Source organism: Euleptes europaea, chromosome 3, assembly GCF_029931775.1.
Source record: "Euleptes europaea isolate rEulEur1 chromosome 3, rEulEur1.hap1, whole genome shotgun sequence".
In the NCBI taxonomy this organism is placed as follows: Eukaryota; Metazoa; Chordata; class Lepidosauria; order Squamata; family Sphaerodactylidae; genus Euleptes; species Euleptes europaea.
In genome coordinates this window covers 47,131,624-47,156,938 of record NC_079314.1, presented here as the reverse complement: position 1 = coordinate 47,156,938, position 25,315 = coordinate 47,131,624, and the positions used below count along the sequence as shown (strand labels likewise).

General features: G+C 41.1%; 1 protein-coding gene across 2 annotated transcripts; it reads right to left on the bottom strand.

Moving 5' to 3' along the window:
- PUS7 (pseudouridine synthase 7) lies at window positions 1-22,946 on the bottom strand. Of its 2 annotated transcripts, XM_056846065.1 has the most exons (16): window positions 22,540-22,946; window positions 20,321-20,405; window positions 20,109-20,210; window positions 17,121-17,265; window positions 14,386-14,403; window positions 12,558-12,669; window positions 11,486-11,563; window positions 9,613-9,741; window positions 8,246-8,371; window positions 7,363-7,424; window positions 6,289-6,449; window positions 3,902-4,028; window positions 2,867-2,968; window positions 2,378-2,507; window positions 1,383-1,474; window positions 1-186 (listed from the first exon to the last, which is right to left on the bottom strand). In XM_056846065.1, exons 1-16 carry the CDS (start codon window positions 22,914-22,916, stop codon window positions 50-52), a joined length of 1,983 nt encoding a protein of 660 aa, XP_056702043.1. In that variant the 5' UTR covers window positions 22,917-22,946; the 3' UTR covers window positions 1-49. The 2 variants fall into 2 exon arrangements, with proteins under 2 accessions (XP_056702043.1, XP_056702042.1); XM_056846064.1 differs by lacking the exon at window positions 14,386-14,403 and having other exon boundaries at window positions 22,540-22,943.
- Window positions 22,947-25,315: the final 2,369 nt, after the last annotated feature.

The following is a 25,315-nucleotide window of genomic DNA, read 5'->3' as shown; positions in this document are numbered from 1 at the left end:
AAACCAGTTTCACAGGATGAAATCTTTATCCAGTTACTGTATAGGACCTTCAGCGTAACCATACAGTGTTTAGCTGTGTCTGGTTTTTTATGCTTGTGTCCATTTTCAGTACTTCTCGGATGGCCATGGTAGCATACGTAGAAGGTGGAAGGGAGAACTCAATCTTCAGAGCCTTGTATTTTCCTTCTGTCATAAGTAAGCCAAAGAGCCATTAGAAAATCACACAATAACTCGGCATCTGTGCAGTTCTGCTGTTATCAATTTCCTTCCAAAAAACAGCACCAACATCAACCAGGTTTTATCAGTTATTTATTATGGAGATGTTGATGTAATGTTAAACATGCACTGAAGTGCCCTGCCTATTCATTTTCATGTGATTTCAGCTGGTTTTAATGTTATGAAGAGACATCTACGATAATGCCTATGAACTTATTAAACAAACGTTGCAGAAAACACCCTAGTCCCAATGTCCCTTATTTAAGTGAAGACAAACAAACAAACAAAAAAACCCATGGCTAGAAGGATCTTTGTAGAGAAATGCATAATCCACACCATCTGTTGGAATTCGACAGGGCTAGGGTGCAGACTCCCTCCCAGGATCTGATCTGGATGACAATCTACACCCCAGAACTACGAAAAAGACGGAACGCTTGCGCTGTGGGCAGTCTTATCAAAGAGGTTACATGCAATTAAAAATGGCCACCGGCAGGAAAAATACTCAATATATTTGCACTGGCTTCTTTGTCACTGCTGCTACAGGTGGCTTTACCAAATCCAAGTGCTAAACCCATCAGTGGAAGATGCTTGCAGGAGCAGCAAGAGTGAAGGAAGAGCATCCAACACCTTCCTAGAGTCCTGATCAACAATGAATTTGTCCTGGAGGTTTCCTCTGAGAGGCAAGTGATGAGTGATGAATAGTGTTGGGCCTCAGCTTCACCCACACCAGAAAATGTTCTGCTGCTGCTGCTGAAAACCATTTCCTAACACCTTCTGTGTGTCGTATGTCGATGCCCACACTGGCTCAATGACCTCTGCTGATGGCCCTTGTGCTACAACAACCAGGCCAGGGCAAAACTATTGGCCGGCCGGCCGGCCCTCCCAAGTCTCCTCCATCTTCTGACAGAGGGGTGTTTTGTCAGTCGCCCATCCTATTCCCTCTGCTGACAACTTAAAAAAAACAAAAACACTCAGACACAACTGGTTTCCAATTCAATTTTCTTTCAGAATCTCACTTTTGAAAAAGACTTATTTTGAAAGGTTTCAGCCCAAACAAAAAATGTGAATTGCTGCTTAAAAATGAATTTCTAATCTGTCAACCAACAGTGACTACGCTAACCAACCTAATATGCCACATAAATACCAGGAAATATGTTTATTCTTACCCGTTGCAATAACTGCAGGTGGTTTTCCTTCCAGTTGATCTAAGTCAGTATTAAACAACGGGATTTTAGGATCATCATATGCAACCACCTCCCTTTATAAAAATACAAAGTCAGATTCAAAATGTGCTTGAATATGGCAAGAATATAGTAGATTATCATGTTAGGATAACACCAGTCTGGGACACTATGAGATGTAAACAAACATAACAGTAAAAATAGATCCTCCAAAGCACTCTATCTTCTAAGTTCAAATCAACATATATAGTACTTCCCAATTTCTCAAGGTTTTCAGAAATAAAGATCCCACCTCACCCCATTTTTACATATTGATTCTAGTGGGAGTCTCTGAATGATATTCCAAAACTCTTGGTGCATCATAAATCTGCCCCAAGACTAGCCTAAAAAGATTAATTGACAAGATGATGTGTACATTCAGTAAAGTTAAATTGTCTTTCTTTCTGCTGAAGCAGCCAATGAGCAGGCAGAGACAAGGTGAGGTTGTGGCAACCAAAATGGCTCCTGACCATGTGTGTGAGGTTGGAATAGTGCAGGCAGTGCAAGAGAGGAGCCGGATCAGAATGGGTGTCTGCCAACTCACTTCCCTCTTGAACTGAGGCCACTGGAAGGAGCAGACATGGGGCCAAGCAGGTGGAGTCAGGGTGGGGCTACAACATCTACACCCTTCACCCAGGGACTTCATAATTCCACACATTCGCTGCCATGCTCCATCGTCACATTTGACCTGGGTGCACAAATTTTGCCTTTTGATGCTTCAGAAGTTACTGCTTACTGATCTCAAGCATATGCTTTGATGGGACCTGGCATATACACACCAGAGGGCTTCGTACACCTCTAGCAGACAACAATCCCATCTGTTTCAAAAAGAAACAGTCACATGGCTTGCAGACCACTGTTCAAAAATGAAACCCCCAAGTCCTTCTGAGCACCCACAAGAAACCACTTGGTTCTCTGGATCCTGGCCATTGTATACTTACCAGCTGACATTCTGAGGACGAATGATAATCTTTCTGTATGCGCCAGATAAGGAATAGTCTCTAATTTTATGTTTCATGTTGTTGATATCAAGATTGTCAGCTACCAATATTTCCCTGTAAGCTTCTCCAACTGAAATAAAACATATGTATTTACATATAGGATGGAATTTAGCACAGCCAGTTACAAAGAATGAACTTTTGTCCTCTTAGACTATCTTTGAACTGCTGATCTATAACACTGAAATCTACTCAAAAGGAGTGAAAGTGTAGCATTCTTTAAAACAGTGAGGTTTTTTTTTTAATGCACATGTGTTCATTTACAAAAAATCTGCCTAACCAAACTCAAATAAGCATTACTGACTTATTTGGTCATTGCTTGCTCCTACATTCTATTTACAGTGATACTGGGAACCAGTTCTTGGCATGCACTCTATTCCATCCAACCCTCCATTTCAGGAGATATCATCTGTGAGAGGCAGAAGTTCTTACTTTTATGCTTTGGATAGATGACATCAAATCCAGGCAAGGGCATCACCACATCATGGATAGTGTAACTGTCAACGTCTGATTCTTCAATATAAACAGCACTACCTTAAAAAAAATTAAAGTAATTTTCTAGTAACAGTTTTTCTAAACATTCCCCCCCCCCTTAAATGTTTCAGCAGGAATAGGATCCAAGTGCAATGGCAACCGGTAAAGGACAGTTTTTAATCATTAAATTTAAGACACAAGTTCTTGAGGCCTGCCAATGAACACATTTATCCACAAATGTACAAACTACCTAAAAAATGTAGTTTTATAAACATTCCCCTGTCTGAACAACAGCAGGATTTTAGGAGATCTGTTCCAAAGGATTTTTCAATTGTCTGACTATCATGAATCCAAATGCCACCTTGTGTGGCATTTTATTTTTAAATTCTCTTCAGCTTGCTGATCAATCTTATCAGTGGCATCAAAGCTACTTAGAAATCACATGAGTTGAAAACCAGTTGTTATTCTGGAGGTTTTTAAAAAATGGATTGAACCCAGACAGCTATGAGCAATATTGTGGAAGAGATTTGTGCAGCCTTCCCTGTCTTTCCACAGCCTCCTGTGTGCCCCCTCCCCCCACATCCATTCTTGAGGGCAGGGGGCTCTTGGGAATGGTGGGAAGCTGCAGTGGGAAGTGGCCTCCCCTGAGCCTTGTGTGAACAAAGCAGGAGCAGGCGAGAGGAGAGGCAATTCCCATGAGTTTCCCTCTCCTCCATTCCTTCCCAAGGATCTCACAACCCTCAAAAGCAGATGGGGGGAGGGTCCTTTCACAAGCAGCATTCTGCTGTCAGATCCAACCCACTGAACTTTTTAGCTGTGAACCTATTTTGAACTTCTGAAGTTTTTTGGATCTAGTTGAACATTTCAGTCAACAATGCAATGACAGTTTGCTCTTAAGAGTTTTAACCTAACAAATGGTCAGCAGGCTGTACCAAAATGCCTTGCAGGCTGTCTGCTGCATGCTCCAAATGTGAAATGGTGTTGAGACGTTACCTCCTTTCAGTACTAGATCTCCTGGCACTGCTCTGAGTCCATATTCTTCTATTCTCTTGCTCACCATGTTATTCCACACATAACTCTGATAGCTATGAATGTACATTAGACGATTATTTCTTGGGATCTGAGGAAAGGGGAAGAAAAAGGTTATTCAGCTATGGACACTGTATACAAATGGAAGTTGTATAGTTACAACTCAGACAATAGGAAAGGAAGCAACTGTATGTCAATCAGATGATTATTTGGTTATGTTACATCTTAATATGAGAAGAACACTTGTTTCCAGGAGAACAAAAAACTGGACTTGCAGTGAAGTTTTGTTCTCATCAGTGGGTTGGAAGGTATCCTTGTATGAAATGTGCCTCCTTGCTCCACAGGCTGGCCATATGCAAATTCTTTTGCAAAGGGCCTCCACTATTCTGAGGAGGCATTCAACTCCCCAGTTCATGTCTTGCCAAGCTTCTGATGGATACAGATCCACCTCTAGGGTCACAATCACATAAGAGAGAATTCTCACTGAGACCCTGCGTGGTCATCTGCAGAGAATTCTGAGGCTCTGTTGATCTTAAAGAGGTTCTTGGTGGAGTCTGAATGTGTCAGGAGTGAGGACCTAAAGAGACTTCTCTGCCCAGAGCATGGATGCTCTGAAGAGGAAGCTGCACTTGCTCTGAGGGCAAGGTCTGGGACTTCATGGGCTCTAGAAGGGAGTAGTCCCCATCTATTTGGAGGAATTGCACCTGAAACAAGATGGCAATCAGGCATACCCTAGAAGAATCTACAAGGCTGTCAAATACTTGCCAAGGCATCCTGGCCATGCAGAGTCAATGGAATGTGAGGCGTCAGCTTGAATTTACCTGTGGGCAGCTCTATAGATGGGGCCATCCAACACCAGTGCTTCAGAGTGGGAAAGGGCTGGCTGTTCACTCCCTGTCCCTGCAGGTACTCCAATAGGGGAGAGGAGAGTGGCAGCAGAAGAAGAGGAGTTGGAACCAGTGGGCGATGGAGAAAGTTGTTAGAGGCTGGCCAGAAGCAGTGGAACATTCCCCTGCCCACTCCTCCTCTTCCTAAACTGGAGTCTGAAGCCGAGTTGGAGCGCGGTGACTCAGAATGGCCAAAGCTTAGCTCTGGAGAGGGAGAATGGAGCTGAACGCCTAGAAGAGCTAAAACCGCTGCTCCTGTGAGTTGTTCTGGGATGCAGGGAATAGGAGGAAGTCTCCTCCGAGGAATAGCTGGATCTGTGAATTACCCAACCTTTTGTGGAGGGGCATGTGAAGAAAAAGAATCATTGTTCTTCTGTCTGTGGTATTACTCTCCCCCTTTTTTTCTTTCTTTGTGCCGTTTCCTCCTCAGATCACACTTGACGTCCTTCAAACTCAGACAGAATGTAGGGACAGAGGGCTATCCCACCCAGTGGTAGATAAAATTATCTCTCCTCAGGGGAGAGGAGGCAGCTAAAGAAGATACGCTGTTGTTGCAGAAAAGAAGAGAGTTTAAGAATGAATAAGGCTTGGCTTCCTGTCCTGAAAACCTCCAGACTAACAAAGACTACAGTCAACAATAGCCATGCAGATTAGCTTTGGATTTCACACATTAACAGATCACTTCAGGATACAATGGTTCCATATTAACATGCCACACCCTCATTAGCACATTATCTTGATACTTACAGGACAATGATTAGCACATTACCTTTGATACTTTTTGCAGGACAATGATTCAGCTCAAACCCAACCCCTTTCTGACTATATATTACTCTTCCTACACACTTGACTCTGAGAGACACTGTCCTTCAGTGTTACTCCTCTGAAGATGCCTGCCAAAGCTGCTGGCGAAACGTCAGGAAAGAAAATACCAAGACCACAGTCACACAGCCCGGATAACCTACAAGAACCAATGAACTCTGACCATGAAAGCCTTCGACAATATTTTTGCCTGCGTTTTTAATAAGGGAGGTGGGAGAGCTGTGAAGGCTCGTCCGCCCACAGAGCAGGGCATGGACTGGAGAGATGGACCGCCTCCTCAGGATAGTGGAATCCTTTGCAACAAAATTTGCATAAGCTGCGCACGCAAAGCAAAGAGGAGGCACTATACCTTCCTCTGGTGATGGAGAAGAAAGTATTCTCATAATTCAGACTCTTGTATTCTCCTGCATTTAATAATGTACCTCATCATCGTTTCACTTAGCTTCCCATACCATGCCAGAACTATCAAACCTTTGTTTAAAATACCAAGAGGAGGGGAAATGGACATCTCCTGGCAAGATATTCCAGGAAATGTTGTACCTTTCTGTTGTACCTAAATTTGACTTCATCCTCCAAGTTGATTTCCAGATACGGTCAGAGCTCAGTGACGACTCTCAAACCATCATCACAAACCACACTCACTATGCCAAAGGCAGAGATGATATTCTTCAGTCCATACTTGGAAAGTCCCCGTAGCAATTGGCCTTCCACACATCTTTTCACTGGCAGTTTTTTGAGGGCGGCAGCCGGGTCTTTCGTTTTTGCCCACTCTTCTCGGCACTTAACCAAGTATCCCTTTTCAGCTGCAAGGACAGTTTGAAGCTTAACATTTTTAGCTTTGCACAGATGTTTGCAAGTTTTAAAACATTAAATTTAAAACACCCAGACGTCAAAGAACAATACCCATAACAATATTACATAACTTTATGTTGAAGCTTCCTTTCAGAACTTTACTATATTTGAATTAATCTTCTGAAATGGCAAATGTGTGTTGTAAATTTCAATCCATTTAGCCTAATTTGTTTAATCAAACCCAGTGTCAGTCTCTTTTGATGTATGCCTTTGCACAATAAATTCAGGTACCAGGTTTATTGCAAAGAAGGTTGGTTGTCTGAGGACTCCACCCTTGGTATAATCCATAAACCAGTGAGTTTATCCTTAAATCCCATTTCTTCCTGAGCTGGCTTTGGCAGCCAAAAATCTAAGATGGGACAGGAATCAGGGGGGCATCTATTTAACTTGAATTTTCTCTCTGACATGAATTCCCCCCATATACTACTATACCTTAAGGCAGTGGTTCCCAACCTTTTTTGACCAGGGACCACTAGGACTTTTTTGTTCGGTGCAGGGACCCCAAGGTTCAAAATAAAAATTCAAAGAATTTGAAAATAAACTTTAATCATAACTGTTAGTTAAACATTAAACTTAGAATAATATTTGAATATATATTATTCTAATAGAGAACTTTTAATTGAAAATATTAATTTATTATGGGTGTATAACTTTGTTTCGCGGACCTTAATTTAGTTCTCGTGGACCCCTGGGGGTCCACGGACCCCAGGTTGGGAATCGCATCCATCACTGATTTCCAAGTCAAAAAACAAGAATGCAACTATAAAATATTTTAAAGTGCTCCTATTGACTTGTTACTGCAGGCTTCCCTATTCAGTACTCAATGAAATCAGAGTCTGAATACGTAAAATATTTAATGCTTGCCTCCAGGACGTGGCTTTAGTATTAAATCCATTACTTCATTCCAATTATTCTGCAGAATGGCTCTGAAATGAAAAACAAACAATTCTTAATATTCTAAAGTCAAAGAAAAATATCTGTGGGCATTCACAATATTTTAAATAAAGCCTTCAAAAAAAGGTGTACATGTACATAAAATGAAATTTTAATCTCTATATACCATTCGTAGTGTACAAAATTTTGTATTTCATTTTCCTTACCCAATCTCTTCCACAATTATGTCCTAGCTATTATTTCTACCACAGATAAGGAGTTAAGACAGAGAAATAGGGGCATGGATTTTGTCTAGACTTCCACGGGTACAAGAGGAAGGGCAGTGTTTGCCAATTCTCCTTCCCATAGTAGTCTTCCCATTCTCCCCCTCCCAGTTATTCCTGGGGGGGTCCCTCATCCTTCAGAAGCAGCACTGGGGGTGTTTAGGGTTGCCAGCTAGAGGGGGGATAGGTGAAAAATGCTTCCCCTTGCACCCCTGAAAATCTAGGTGGGATCCAACCTAGGGACTTGTTCAAGGTCATCTAGCAAGATAATTACGGCTCTAGGATTTGAAGCTGTGGGCAGGATCTATAGAAACATAAGCAGAGTTCCTCTTATAGAATAGGTCCTTCCCATTTCCCCTTTATAACCACAGCCCCCAGTGTCTCCTAAAGACACTCTTCAGTGTGAGGGGTCCATGAGAATGGCAGCAGCCACAGAACAATGGTTTGCAGATGGGAAGGGGAATTTAAGCATTAATCTAAGGCTCACACAAGGGAATTTGGATCCACCCACATCCTACCCAAGTTCAAAGTTCTCATTCATTGGCTTCTGAATGCACACATCTCTCATAGGCAAAATAAAAGCAGCACACCTTCCAACCTGGTATGTAGGGACAGCTGTGGTTCCAAATCTTTGCATTCCGTAGTAGTTAATGAATCCAATTTCCCTGAGAGAGAGCATGGCTTGTCCAACTTGATCTTCTGTTCCAGTTATATTTCTGGCAAGTCAAAATTTTAGGGGAAAGTAAACACATGCATACGTGCTTTAGAAGTGTCAAAAGCCATCCATAATTACAACATAGGATGCAAATAAGAAGCTGGAAGTATCTTTTCTCTCTTCCTCAACCTCATTTTCCTCCTCTCCTATTGTAAAAAATCTAGCCTGATGAAAGAAAAAGCTTGCATGCTCTTCTGTGTCATTTTGCTCAGTCCTAATAAATAACAAGATAATACATGGCTTTCGTTTCTTAGGTTTTATACCCATCTTGCAGTCTTCTGCTACTTGGGTGTAATCTATATTCCAGATCAATGGCACTTACTTCATGATGGAGAAAAAATGCATAGGACACATGGAGCCAGAGAAAAGGGTCGAAAATTCCCCTTCCCATGCTGCAGCACTGGCAAATGCAGGCTTTGAAGGGAAACTGAAAGCTCCTTATCTCCCATCGCAGCACCAAGCAAATGAGTGCTTTTTAAGGTGAGTTCCCCTGATGTGCATCTGACTGCAAGTTCAGTTGCAAGCCTGACCCACATTAGGCGTATTTTGCAGTTTGGCCTTTAGTGCGATCTCAGATCCAGGAAGCAAAGTACCAACTTATTCCACCTCCGAAGCCAGTAAGTAGGAAAATTTGCTTTTAGCAAACAGACAGGAAGATAGACCAGCTGCTGGAGAAGGCACCTTCATTTCCATGGCAGCTTTCTCTGGCTTTTGAGATTTTTCTAGACTTTCCCCACACAGTCTTTTCCCTCTACAGGCTTTGACTTGCAACTCCACTTTAATTTAAGCCATACTTTGACATTACACCCAAGCTGGTGTACGCTTGTTTGTCCATAAAAGGATTGCGAGCCACCTAACCAAATCAGAGTGTGCAAGGGTAGAATGACACATACAAATCTAACCCATGACTAAACCATCCCACGGTTTAAAGAGGATATTCAAGTCAGGGATAATGCTAATATTAAGGGTCACTTAAGAAATGTGGTCAAAGCTGCCGGATCAAGTTACGCTTTGGCCAATGAAGAGGAAAGAAACTTGAATTTCGATTTTGTTGATCATTCATTGTAACAAAGTTTGGCCCTCTCCTACATGAAACCATTTCTTGTCACTATTATTAAAAACAAAACAAAACACTGTACACCAGTTCATGCCAGATTACCTTGTCTTTTGGACTCAAAGCATTTCTTACAATAAGCACCAACCAATCTGTATCAGGACAGTTTTGGAATACAGCATTTGTACCTAAGAACCACTGTGAAATGGTTGCCTTGCAGTTCTCCCAACTTCAGTGGATTGTTCTTGTAACTGAAATTTCCAAGCTTGAAATTCATCAGGCATTTATTTAAATGAGCCAATCGTTGTGCTGTGATTCTGTACATGGGGATGGGGGTGGAGATTTCACAAGAAAAATGGAGTCATTACATAGGGAATCAATTGGCTAGAGTTATTACGTCTGAAGACAGCCATGCCTGCACTCACTAAATGCTCTCCTACCACACTCTCACTTATGTTCTTTGCTGGGAATCAATCAACAGCCCCAATTAACCACTGTCTTTTATATTTTCAGCCAATCAATCCCTTGAATGTGAAAACTAAACCAAGACCAAAGAGACCAATAATAAATTATTATTGTCTCATTTATAGTCCACCTTTCTTACTGGGATCCAAGGTGGATTACAAATATGATAAACTTTTCAATTGATTGGTAAACACATAACAAAATATGGTAACAGGCAATCAGTGATTGGATTACAAAATATGACAACGTTTGAATCTTACAGCAAAAATTATGCAGCTGAACTAAGATTGTAGAACAGCAGAAAAACCAGAACAATGCACGCAAACATATCTACTTAAGGCAGCCAGCGTAAGAAGAACTTTAACCCTAATAAAAGTCACCTCCTGAGCTGATCTATTATACCACAGCTTTGCTCTCTCTACAAGAATGCCTTCCTGTCCGGAACAATTACGTTTTGCATATTTTGCTCTACATCAAAGGGGAGAGGACTTCCTCTTCACCTCATTAGAAAAGATAGAAGGGGGAAAATATGTCAATCTTGTTTTACATTGAACTTGGATGGGACCAGGCTGAAGGTCACCATGAACACTACCCAAAAAGCACCCGTTGCTACAAACAGTATTCCAATACCAAGCATGAATGATTTGCGCAATGCCATACAGGAACACTCTTGAAACAGACCATCTCTTTGCCACGTCAGAGCTGATTCACACATTTGAACTGGGGTGCAAACACACCTGAAGCTTTAAAAAACAAAATACCAGTTAAAAAGCAAAATCTCTGCTGTTAGATTCAAATGTTATCACATCTTATAATCCACTCACTGATTGCCTGTTGTCACCATCAGTACCAAGTGGCAGGTTTAGGTTTATATGGCCAGGCTTCCCCAGTAAAAACACAGAACCAGGAGACTGATCCTTTCCCACTCTTTGATTCCATATGTACAACCACCCAAAGGAAACATGTGTAACTTGTAATGGATGACATTTTGTGTATTTTACCTTTAAAACATGGCTATATCTTGGTTGGAAAAAAATACACCAACCTGGCTCTCAAACTATGAAGAGCTTCAAGACAGGCTGGATTGGCTCAGCCATAATGTCAAACCATGATTTGTTGCTACTTGAATAAAGCCCCACACTCACAAACCCATATGGTGTGCTGTTGTGTTTGAGCCCACCCATTCTATATAATGTGAATGTAACTCAGCAATCATGCATAACTGGTTTACCAAAACTAGAAGCTATTATGGAAGTTGTGTTTTGAGTCAGGAAACCCAGTGACCAGTTCATGGTGTCTCTAAAACTCATGGCACCGGTAGAAGATACTGAAGCCTTGAGATTTTGACTCTAATTCCTGATTTGCAACATAGGGAGAATTGTGGGATGCTTGGATTAAATGAATGTGAAAGAATCAAATTCCACACTACTTTTCAGTGTGAAATTGGGCTTTTCCCAAATAAACCCACAAACTGTATAATAAAGACTGTACCATGAAAGGGAACAAAGAATTCGATCTTGCAAGCATTTGAGTTTTCAAAATTAAGTTATTTCCCAGGATGGCCAGTTACCCAAACATCTTCCTGTTTTTACTTACCTAAGAACGGCAATTTCTTGAACAGTAATAGCCCGTTTGTCTTTGGTCCCCATGTAGGAAAATATATTTGGCTTAACTCTTTAAAAAGAAAAAAAGAAAAACTTAGCACTAGCAAAACAGTTCTTTTAAAATAGGCAGGATACACATTTTCAGTAAATAGAGAGGGAGGGGTGAATAAAATGCACTAAAGCTATGTATTCCCAGCAATGTATTAAGAGTTTGAAAACATTATAAAAAAGTAAGTATAAAAAATACTGTTCGCAATTTCAGTGTATTCCCAGTTATGTATTAAGAGTTTGAAAACGTTATTAAAAATACTGTTCGCACTTTGTTTGGCCCCTTTAGCTGTGAAGACGTCTTCCAATCATTTATTAGCTGTGGTATCCAAAACCCTTTTTAAAGCAATGTTTTTTATAACATTTTCAAACTCTTAATACATCACTGGGAATACAAAGTGCGGTAACCCCTTATGTTAAATATAATCCATTTAAATGGTACAGTGCAGAACAGGCCAGATTCAGAGCCAGAATTTCTTGCAGCAACCTGGGGCTCCTTGCAAAGATGCAACAGACTTTTAGTTCAGGGTCTGCAACCGATTAATGTAGAGCCAAATGTAGCTCTTCCTAAAAGAAAATGAAGCGTTTAAGATATATGGGAGGGATGCTAGAATAATCAGGATGTGATGAGAATGGCAAAGATTTCAATGCAGCTGAAGGACATCTTAGAGATCCTTTACTGAAAGAAGAATGACAGAAGTGAACAGTGCCAGTAATCCATGTGCAAACCATGCACAATTTTTTGCCAGTTCACTAAAACAATTACAACATGTATGTTTAAATATACAATGTTTTAATAAAGAAAAATAAATAAATTTACAAACACTTAGCTTCTGAAGATGACCAGTAATAGTACCCGTGCTACAATGTTATCCAAATTATTTCCACAGCAAACTCTCAAGGCTGCCTTAAACACAGTACAGCCTTCTATGTCCACTGCATTCAATGGCTTTAGAAAAGTATAACTGTGCTTAGGATTGCACTGTATATCAACCATCTGCTTTTTAAAAAAATACCTTAAAAATTTTGAAAGCACGTTGATGGCATCCATAGTATCCTTGTTTTCTTTGTATAAAACGAAGTGGCAGTAGCTTCCCCTAGATTTTGGCCAAGCGTGTTTTCTTGGATCTTTAAAGACAAAACATTAAAACATACAATGTGTTAAAAGAAGGAACAAGATCACTGTTCTCCATTTAAGTATCTTTTGTAAACCATCGTTTGTACACTTGCCACTGCATTCTCCACTCTGGAAAAAAATTAAGATCTCAGAATTCATCTGGGAAAGCTAGAAGCTTGCCAAAAAGTTCTTCAAAGTCCAGTGCTACCACAACACAACTTATTCTTCAACAATTGCTAGCGGGCAAAAATAAATAAATAAATAAACAAAAAACCCAACTCTGTCACAATCAGAAAATAATAAAAATTATCATGGTTTTTCCAGTCCCAGCAACATCAGGAAGATAATTCTTACCAGTTTAAAATGATAATTTTATTTACTTCATTTACACTCTGCCTTTCTCCCCAATGGGGACCCAAAGTGGCTGATGTATCCTCCTCTCCTCCATTTTATCCTTACAACAACCCTGTTAGGTAGGTTAGGCTGAGAGTATGAGACTGGCCCAAAGTCACCCAGCAAGCTTCTTTGGCAGAGCATGTCTCTCAGATGCTAGTCTGACCCTCTAACTACTATACCACGATGGCTCTTGAGTATCTTAAGAGCAAGTTCATACATTATATAATTTTTAACAACTGCACTTCCTGGGCTGGATCCCCCAGTTCTGCTAGTGGAGATGTTCTCTTCCAGCAGAAGGAGTTTTCCCCTGCTGGATGAAAGCATCTCTGCTAGTGGAACAGAGGACCTCTGGCATCCTAACCACTGCTGTTTACTGTATTTCTTGCCAGCTTGGTATAGTGACCAGAGTGTTGGACATGGACATAGAAAGCCATGCTCAAAACCCCACTGAAGTTCACTGGCGCTGCAATCATATACACACGCAAACCCACTGGTTTAAATCAGTTTGGACTCAAGTAACTTGGCATAGGATTGCACTGTGGGTGACCTGTAACATTCTTTTCCCCCAACCTAAGGTAAGTGTCCTAAAGGAAGCAACAGTTATTCTTCATGCTTTCCTTACCTGCTAGGCTTCATCTGAATACTTAAGCCATGGGTAAAGGTTGGCCACAAAACAATATGCGAAATCCACTGGGAAAGTGGGTTTGCAAGCCAAGGCTTCACATTAGCCATGGTTAACAGTGCAATCCTAAGAAGAGTTAAATCCATTACAGGCTTTGAAGGGTGCAACTCTGTTTAGGATGGCACTGCATTGCATCTGCCCTCAGCAGTTTCATTCAGAACATGTGAACTTATCTTTACCTGCTTTTGAACTTTGTCTTCTGTTGCTCTAGGTGCAGATCTTGTATGGAGAACAATTTTAGGAGGTTTACAGTTAGAGACCATGGTCCTTGGCTATAATCCACAAAGCAGAGCTGGAGAATTTGGAATAATTTCCAAGGACCTTGGCTATTTCCTGAAACAAGCGGTAAGAATTTCATACCACCAGGAATCTTAAGAGGTTATCTGTCTTTACTGTTAAATGATCCTAATCAGGGATAAATCAGAAACTTGATTCTCTGTTGCGGCTTAGTTTACGTTAAACCTGCAGTCTTATGCAGTTACTTAGAAGTACACTTATTGAGCACATTAGAATTTACATCTAAGTAAACAGATAGGATCAGAATAACCAAGTGTATACTTTCTGTTAACTCCTCCAAATTCTTCACTATTTAGCTGGTATGAATTACTGTCTATTGGATAGGCATTTCATTTTCTCCAACGTCGCTTACCTGTTGAAGTTCTGACCTCTGATCACATGCATAGGATAAAGAGCATAAGAGAGCAATGTTTATTTGTTTTGTTCTTGAGCTATCAAAGTGCTTCAGATGGAAGCATGCACATTTATTGGTTAGATGACACTTTATGCCAGTACATATCTGGAGCATTCCACAGTTAATGGAGTGACTGACATCCCTTTTAGGAAGCTATGCAATGGAATCGTGCAGAGGACAATGTGAACGAATGGCAAGTTTCAGCTACAGACGTAACAAACTACATCGAGGACTGCGATTCAGAGACCCAAGAAATAACCACAGGTGGAATTGTTCAGGTGTTCAGGACAGAATCAAGTTGTAAGTCCAGTTCAAACCAGGGAGCCTAACCAATTGGGGTTCAAGAGCTGTGGTAGACATCCTTCACCCAACCCCGGTCACGGTACAAAACAAACCCTGCAAATACTTACATATTATGAGGAATGGAGATCATATGCATTGAATAACTTTATAGCTGAAATAAATTTTTGATATATCTCTGAAAAATGCAGACATTCTGAAAGGCCCTTGCAATGCAGATTTTATACCATCCTAAGAAGCTGTTTATATTCCTACCTTGGCAATTTAGAAAAACCATCTGATAACCCAACACATGCATTTTTCTAAAACAGCCGAGCAGGGCAAGATGGAGAGCGTGGGTTGTCTGGAGATTTCTTTTGGACCTGCTAAACATGCATGCTCCATGCACAACGCATGCAAATGTGGATCATCTTATATATTCAATGCACTACACATACACACAATTACGTTTTCCAATAAATTTTGATATACTATTTTTACATCATATTTATATGAATAAACAATAGATAGCTGCAGTTCAAAAAAAGGTTTCCAGGTTTGTTTAAAGCTTGGCAAGGAAGCACAATATTGCCACTCTGGGCGATACTTCAATTCCAAGGCCTTTAGAACAACTAAGTTAGGATTCCCTACAGTTTCAACCCGACAACTCAGTCTGCATACATTAGCAGGCAATGACACTGATCTCGAGCTGGCAAAAGCGTCGCAAGAGAAGTGAGGACGTTTCTTCTGGTAAGTGGCTACTTTAGCCTAAGCTAGGTAGCTGTACTCCATGCTTTAAGCCCGACCCTCCCATAGAACTGAACTCAGCTAGATGGAAAGAGGTAAGCTACGACCTCTGTAACGAGCAGTGAAAAGGCTAGACCAGAAAGTATCTTCACTTAATAAAATCCAATACTATTTACAGCTAGATAATAAGTGGGAATGGGGGATGAAGGAAACCCTCTCTTCTCTAACAAGGTACCAGAGATATTTATATGTGAAAATGTGGTCACTGGAGCATGCAGCCTGGTGGTGGAAAATGCTGTCAACTCACAACCAATGTATGGTGACCCCTCATGGGGTTTTCAAGGCAAGAGATGCACAGAGGCTGTTTGCCATTGCCTGCCTCTGTGTAGCAACCCTGGACTTCCTTGGAGACCTCCCATCCAAATACTAACTAGGGCTCACTCTGCTTGGGTTCCAAGATCTGGCTAGCCTGGGCCACCTAGGTCAGGGCAGCAGGCAGCCTAGCAGCATTTAAATGGCTTTTGCTTCTGGCAGCTGGCTGGTGAGTATCACTCATGTAACTAAGGTCTCTTGAACCTCTGTATCTGAGAGCCAAAGGCCCCACAGTTCAGATTGGCTGCTATGACAGAATGGCTTTTCCAGCAGTGAGGGCCATGGCTTTCTTCAGATCTGGATACATATATATTTTTTTAAGTGTACAAGAACCTCCGGCATTCATTCCCTTAATTTCAAGGTACACCAGTTTGGGCAGTCTACTGTAGTCCTTCATCCCCTGGCTATCTACTAGAACAGTGCCACAAGCACTCATGACGTTTCAGCTGCCACAGGCTGACTCTCTTCACAGACAAACTGCTGCTGTTTTCATGGGAACACCAGAATGAGGCCGCAGAAATGTTGGGCCAGCTGCCCACACTTATTCTTGAATGCAGATGACGTTCCTGTAGATAAGCTAGCATGAACAAACACCCAGAAATGAATTTATAGTATCAGATGACACCCAATGCCATTACTTGCAAATGGCGTAAAACTAATTAAAGCACCTTCTCTCCTTCATTGAGAATTGATGTTAAGCTCCTTCAAGGGACACTTCTTCAGAAAGTTTGAAATGACAAGTCAGGATTCTAACTTACACTTTTAAGCCAATAATTTAAAGAAGAAAAATCAGGTTCAGATGTAGCTATCAGATTTGAAATAAATTAGCCTTTTTAAAATAGTGTAGGCTGATCTCTGCAATTTGTTTAATACTTGATAAATTCACTGTATTTTCATTTTAAAAAATATCCCCCTAAAGCTACAAGTTGAAGAACAATATGCAGACGGAACTCAAATGAAATCTTTCTGTTCTGTGACTACAAAAATTTTATTTTAGCTCCTTCATATGCAAAGTTACACTAAAATGCCATTTTTCTAACATGTGCCAATGGACTTTAACAACATGGACTGTAAACGACAATTACTTGCTTAATGATCTTTGTCATAGGTTAGTAAAAACAGCATTAAATTGGCCCTTTACACAATGCAAGACACAGCAAAAAGGGAGCTCTTCCAAGACTCCGTTGCCCTACTATTCAAAACACAAGAGTCAACCTTCACATGTGCTACGGTTGCGAGGATCTCAGTACACCTCTGTTTTTCAGTTCTGAAGTAAAAGCAATGGTTGAACTCACTTGCAAGCGCCTTTTTCCCAGCAGCATGGTAAGCAACTATGTATTTTTTCCCATCCCGGTCTTCTGTTTTAGTCTCTAGTCCTGGAAACAAGGATTTCACAGCTTGGTGAATCACCTTTCTTTTTTCTTTAGTGTCTTCAATGACCTAAGCAGCATTGTTTAAAAAATAAGAACAACAATGAAGGCAAAGCTTTGGTGTTTGTCAAAATGTATCTTCATAAAGCACTAGATGTCTTCTGCTCTTGGTATAGAAATTCTGAAACAAATCCAAACAGGCAGCCAATCAGCAAGCCCAGATGCAACATTAATGCTTCCTAGCTTCTACAGCCTAAGGCAGAAAAATATTTCTAACACCAAGCCCGACAGAGGGAGCACTTGTGGGTTCACTGGAAACTGCTGGTAATAGGGTTTCAAACTTTTATACTGGTCCCCCTACCTGTCCCTTTAATATCAGTTACAGCTGAAGCAATGATCAGGTGATGCCGTGAAAAACGTCAACTGCTCATTTCTGCACATTAACCTCAGGAAGGTCTTGCCCTGTGCTTCTGTCATTTCACCGAATGTGCAAAACAGAAATACTCAGGAGAGCATTCTTATAAACAACAGTATAATGGATTGGATCAGGAGATGGCTTCTGTAAGGAAGTGTATTGTAATATATTGCAATGCTCCCTGTACATACCATCCTCCTTTTTACTGTCATTGAGTGTCTTCTTCCTGAAATCTCTTCCATATGGTACAACCCATGTTCCAAGAAAATAGGATATTTCTTTAGAAATTGGAAATATTTCATCATTCTGGCCCCAAGATTAAATTGTTTTGTTTCTAAAATGCAACTCAACTAACCTATGATGATTATATCAAGGTTGTGGAGATGTAGGGGTTCTGTGTTTGAGGCTGGGTCAGTTTATGCAGATGAATAAGGTGATGGAATGGGACATACCACTTTTGAATGCTAGCTCACAAAACAAAACTCCCAGTAGTGGGGAAAGACAACCCAAGAAAGGTACTCTGGTAACTAAAAGGGCTATATTATCTACTATTGTTTGTACATGTTTGGGTTGGTGCCCAGGGCATACCGTGGCCATGTGGCTCTTTTGGTTGAAAAAAAACTGCAAATTGGGCTCTCCACAATCCACAGAGCGAGTCCCTTTGCCTACATTTGCTGCCTGCATTGACTACTGTGTTGCCTTAGGCAGGTTTCTTTTTTGTTTGCTTGCATTATTTTCCAGTTCTTTAGCCCTACCCCCCACTGAATTGTTTTATTAAAGATATTTGCCATATGACTGAATGGTTTTTATCATGTTTGTTTAATTTCCCTCTTGAGTCTCAGTAAGAAAGATGGGCTACAAATGAAGTTAATAATAATAGTAAACATTATTACTATCATTACATGTTTTTCCTGGCTGGTTGGCAACAGTAATTTTTGATGGAATCATTAAGGGACTGTCACCCAAAATGCAACACAATATGTTCTATTTCTATTTTTTTAACTATAAAAAACTGCTAGAGGGCTTGCTGGAATTTTTACGTTCAGGGCTCCAATCCTAAACTCCCTTACTAGGACTCCTAAGTGGGATTTACTTAGGCTTGCACTGCAAAGTTCCATACTATGGGAGTAGAGCTTGAATGGTACCCATAGCAGCCAGACAATTTAAAACAGACCTTAGTAGCAGACTCAGTGTTTGGGAGCATCATATAGCAAAATTTCAGGTTCCTGCAATAATCCAGCAACTGAAAATTCTTAGACGTGCCAGTGATTTAATGCACAGTTGAGATACATCAGCTATAAATCTTGTATTTGCAATATTAAAAGTAAAAAAGCCAACACAGCATTTGAATATTATCAATGGCATTTCAACACGTGACATTCAACTGAGTGCCCTCGACCTAAGTTCTGACCATATCTGCAATGCTAAATGGCAGACATAGATTTTCTCTGGCACAAACATAACTATATCACTAATGTACCCAATTATGTCAGTCTGATACATGAGAAATGGTGGTGTAGCACTCAGTAGTCGTCAGCCTAAACACTCTTGGCTGGACAATGTCTTACAGCTGGGCCATGAACAAAGTACATTTCTTACATAAATAAGTCCATGGACCAAACAAGGCCACTTACATTCTCAATAGTATTTTGTGAAATAATGAATTTAGCCAACAGAGGGAGCGATTTTTAAACTTGAGAAAGATGATCTTCGGAAAAGACTTCGTTTATGGGGGAAGCTTGCCTTACAACCACTAAATAATACCACCCAGAATACCACCCATGTTTATTGACTACCTAGAGCTTAATCTAAAATTAAACTTCAGCTTTGTCTTATGTTCTCTGGATAATAAGGCATCTGTGGGTTCCATTTCCAAGGACATATTCTTTACTTGAGGAGTGATTAAATGGTAGACTTCACTGCCACAGATTCATGGAAAAGAGGGTCCATCAGTGGCTACTTGCCACAGTGGCCAAATGGAACCTCCATGTTTAGAAGCAGCAAACCTCTGAATACCAGTGCTAGGAGGCAGCATCAGGGGAAGGCCTTGGCCTCTATGCCTTGCTTACAAGCCTTCTGGAGGAATCAAGTCGACCATGGCAGCTGGATACTGGACCAGATGGATCACTGAACTGATCCAGCAGGGATCTTCATACTTTCTTATTTAATGCTGGGAGACATAGGATTACTTGCTGGCTTTTATATTCTGAAAGCGAGTGTGGCCATTATTTTTTCTCTGTGTCCCAACAGTAGGGCAGATTGGGAAATTAAAATGGCTGGAGGCAACAGGTGAGACAACTCTCAAAGGGGGGGGGGGTCTGAGGAATGAATGTTCAGTCATGTGTGTCCTCACCTGCAGAATGAACTGGTACAGTCTAGGCAAAAATTGTATTTATTTATTTTATAAGTGTGCCTTTATGCCCAGCAGTCATTCAAGCCAACTCACAAGCACAGCTAGTGATGAGCCTTACTGTTTATATATTGTTCTGACAGTTTACCTCAATGGCAACACAGCCTTCTTTATTCTTAAAAAGCTGAAGGTCCTCTAGCTGCTGCTTCTCTTCAGCTGACAACACAGCAAAGATCTCTTTTGGTGGATCCTAATAAGTATGATACATGACAGGATGTAAAAATAAATCTGCATGTACACCCTGCTTGTAATAAAGACTTTAATTAGTTAGGGAGGTTATGCAAAAGAGGAAAAAGTTACCTCATCAACTACTGGCACAGAGAAGTCATCTAAATGAATGACACGACCATCTTTTCCTATCTCATGAACAACAAAATCGGAATATCTAATAAACAAAGACAAATAGGTTAACAGAGTTCTACAACCATTTCTGACATGAAATTCCATTTTCAGACATGTGTCCTGAATGCAAACTTGACTGAGATCTATCAGATCAGTTCATTCACACCATAAATCTGCTTTTCTGTTTGTTCATTTCCTAACATGTTGCTTAAGGAACATAAAAAGACCCTTTCCCCATTCTGATTTTTAACCCTTCTGAAGCATTTATTTATTTAAAACATTCATATCCCACCATATCACCTCAGACTCAAGGTGGGATATGAATGTTTTAAATAAATAAATAAATGACAATTCAACCCCAGGATACAAGGGCACAATTAACAAGATATTTAAAAATATGTAATTAAAACACACTTGAGTTTAAAAACACAGATTATAGATTTAAATTTAACAAGGGGAAGCCTATATGTTCTTCTGTCTCTCTTGCAAACAGTATAGCATTTTTTAAATGATGTACAGAATCAGAAGCCCTCATTAAACTAGCATAAGCAGGGCCCAGGGCTGATATTCCCTTGGCTAACTGCAAGTCACAGCTTGCAAAATGGGATCCAGTTGGGAAATCCCTTGGAATAATCTCCCCTCTCTATTATTCCCCTGCTATTAGCGATTACATAGGCACCAAACCAGATCATGATTCACGCACAGAGATGTAAAATTTCCAGAAATTTAGAAGCCATGGAAAACACTGCCTTCAGAAGCATTTCACTCATTCTAAAAGAGAAAATATTTCTTAAGAATTTTTCAGTGCTCCTCAAAATTTCCATTGAAAAAATTGAAAAATATCCTCGGGGAGGGGGGGTTCCTCTTGAAAATTTCTAGGTTTTTTCTGGGCCTTCACATCTCTATTCATGCAGAGTACAGTTCCAAAGTAAGTTTCTAGCTCAATTCTATGGAAACTAAGGCTGCAATCCTAAACATACTTACTAAATACCATTTAACTAAATGGGGTTTACTTTTTGAGTGTACACACTCAGGATGGTCCTGTAACTCAATCTGCAAGGTTTCTCAACAGGGCTATACCATGATTTCTGCAAAGGTATTTTTTCTAAAAAAAAAAAAGAACCCATCTTGCTAATTTGGACTCCCCTAAAATCTGTAAACAGAAACCAGATGACTCCTAGTTTTTCAGACAGGTAAATATCAGCCATTTTGGAAGGAATGTATATAATAATCATCTATGCAAATTAACTTTCAAGGATCAAAATAATCTTTCTAAGCTATACACAGGCTGGTAGATAGACTGTTCAATACAGATCCTTGCATTGTACAGTTCTGCTAACTATACTAGCATTTTGCAAAGTCCACGATCAAGAAAGAGTACAAGTTTCTAATACATATGATAAGGGCAAACTAATCGGAGTGAGCAGCAGCAGCAGCTAACAGGATTCAATTCAGCACAAGACAACCAGCATGTATACTGCCTTTGGCATGGAGGGCCTGATATGTCCCCACCATCTTTGCTTAGCACAGCAGTAGTATGTGCTAAGACAGTTGCACTGCTACGGAGGGAGCAGACCCTCACACAGCATTTACCCAGCTCACCTCGGGCTGCTTTACACCATAATAATCACATGAAGGGGGTGTTTATAGGAAGAAAGCCAAAGCAGTGAGCATGAGGTGGAGAACATGGATAGAGGGAGCTTTTTCTTCTTCTCCCATAATACTAGAGAACTCAGGGGTATTCAAAGAAGTTCATTAAAGGAAACACTTTTTTACTCAACAAGTAATTAATTTGTGGGATTCAATGCCAGTGGATCTTCTGATGGCCACGAGCATAGATGGCTTTGAAAGGGAGTTAGACAGTTTCATGGAGGAGAGGTCTACCAGCGGCTACTAGCCATGGTGATTAAAGAGAATCTCCCCATTCATTGGGAGCAGACCTCTAGATACCAGTGCTAGGAGGGAACAAGCGAAGGCCTTGGCCTCTGTGCCCTGTTTACTGGTCCTCCATGAACTAAGCTTCGTGACCAAATAAGAAGAAAGGAGAAGGTAAGCAGGAACAGAGCTAGCTAGTTCTCCATGTTTTGAAGTATAAGCTCCTGGTCCAACTGACATGGTACAGTTCTCTGTAGCTGAAGCCAATCCATGGGGTTAGCTAGTAAAACATTGATAGTTACCTCTCTTTTAAGATTCCAGAAAAGCCCTTGTGAGAACTAACAAACTTGTTGATGCCAACGTCAAGCTCAGTCAGGCCATGCTTCATCATGTCTGCAAAGCTCTCTGGGTCTCCTTCTTCATCACTCCTTTCCAGTTCTTCTTCTTCTTCACTTTGGTTTGTTCTTTCCTCCATCAGGACAGTTTCATTGTTTAAGCCCTTAAGAGCAGGTTTCCCAGGTGCCTCCAGCTCTGCCTCAGCCATAATAGGGTCAGGATTCTCTGTTCCTTTGAGGGGATCTTCTGAAAACCTTTGCCTTTTATTTTCATCAGCATTTGACTCACCATCCTCAGAAAGAGGACGCTTCAGAGATACGGCAGCCATTCCACTGGCTTCCATTTGTAAAGCATAAGAAGCGTAATACACTGTTCTGAAAAGGGAGAAAGGGAACTAAATAATAAACTAAAATGGTCCTCCCCCACTTTTATATTGCAATACACCATCTTTATGAGATAGTTTAACAGACCACCACCAACAGGCAGCCCAATCCTGAACGGGGGACAGATCAGTGGCGGCCAGGAGCAGCACAGGTGCACCACCTCCTCAGAGGCTTCCTGGGCACCGCATAAGCAAAAAAGAAAGGGCTTTTTAAAAGATAAAAATAGAGAAAATGGGGGGGATCTCCCATTGCCTCCAACGGGGCAGCACCACCAAAAAAGGGGGCATTCCTGAAGCGAAAGGGGGTGCAGAGGCTGCCTAGTGGCAGCTCCTCCCCCAAGAATGCCCCACGAACGCCCTCCCCATGCCGCTGCTGGTGGGGCTGTGCTGGCGGCGGAGGCCAGCGGTACCTGGATGCCAGCATGTTTGCCCCTGCGCCAGAGTAGATGCCACCTAATGATAGCGTGGCACTTATGCCGGCGGGGGGTCACACTGGCTCCTAAGGAGCTTCAGGGGGCCCCCTTCAGGAATGGGCTCAAAAAGTAGCTTTTTCATCAAAAAAATATATTGGTGCTGCCCAGTTATTAATGTAGACAATTTTTATTGGTTAATATTAACATAATTTCTAAATTATTGAGAAATAAATTCTCCCTTCTGAGAAATACCATCACAACAGATATCTAGTAGACATATGGACACATATTGATCATAAGATTAAAAGCAGCCTTCTATTATATCAGAGCATGCACAAAACACCACCATATGAATTGCACTTCGGTGTATTTTTCCCACACTCATACACACAAACCCCCCACATGCTGCATTATAGATCAAAGCTGCTATCACAGCACTACAGCAAATACTCACCTCCCGGGTTGTCTCATCCATACATAACAATCCAGTTGCAGATTATTTCAATTGCACAATGATGACATACTATACAATGATGTAATAGTATACAATGATGTATGGAAGCAATTTATCAGGCACAGGGGCAGCTTTCTGAAGAAAGAGTCTCAGCTTCCCCACTGCTAGCATACAGATTTTCCACACAGCTCCTTGGGTCCCAGCCATCTACCCTATTTTCATCCCACCCGGCAAGGAGCTCAGGGTGATGTCCTCAAAACAACCAAGACATATGAATTAGACTGAGAGGGAGTGGATGGTGCCAATCCAGTCAGCTTCATGGCAGAATGGGAACTTGAATGCTCAGGCCATCGTCCAACACTCTAACACCACACCAGCCGTGAGATGTATTTGAGCAGCCTTGGAAAAAACACAGAGCCTGAGGTTGTTCCACCTTCTCCGGATTCTCAGCATTCTTCCAGCTAACTCATCCAGCAAAATGCTAATGCATCACAAGGATCTAGTAATACTGCTGAATGGAGTTGCTTCCAATTCTATATTACTCTGGTTATTATTCTGTGAAAATGCCACTGGCCAGGTAGACATACACAACATCTTAGGGCCAGTATAAGACAAAATAACTCATGATGTGGTAGAGCTGTATGATTTCTCTGCACCTCACTATACATAGAAAGCTGACATGCCAGGGAGAAGGCTAAGTCAGAACTCTCTCTAACTCTCTACGTGCAGGGATTTTCTCTCCTAACCATGACCATTCTGTCAGACAATCTGCCACCCACAATCTGAAGTGGTACAGTCCAGGATCACTTTTAAAACATGACAAATGGATTGTGCCAGAAGTACCATTTCCACTTCTGATCTTTCTACAAACATTTTATTTGGTGTTGTAAGTTATTTCTGCTTATCATCAAATTATTTTATCGTGCTGGTTTTGTTGCCAATAGCTACGAAGATCTCACTTCTTTTCCTCCCTGAATTATTCTCAAGGTTTATTTCCCACCATTCCACCAAGGTGACGTTTAAAATCCATTAAAAAAGACATATTGCCAATACTGCACACAAAGCTGGTGTGCAGATGTTTTTGGTCATTTATGCATGGGAGGTTTTGCCTTGGATTTGCTGCTCTCTAGATGCACATTTCCCCCATCTGAATTCTCAAAACTCTGCATTGGGGCTTACTGTTGAGTTTGGAGAATTTGAATGGGGAAAATGTGCACCTAGAGAGTGGCAAATCCAAGGCAAAACCTCCCATGCATAAATGGCTTTTGTGAAGAAGTGATGTCGTGTGGTGTAATGGTTAGAGTGTCAGACCAGTAGCTGTGAGATCCCAGTTCAAACCCCTGCTCTGCCATGGATGCTTGCTGCGTGACGGTGGGCCAGTCACACATTCTCAGCCTGACCTACATAACAGGACTGATGTAAGCCACGTTTGGTCTCCCACTGGAGGGAAAGGCATACTAAGCACCTGCTGAAGACGGAATGCAACCCAAAGA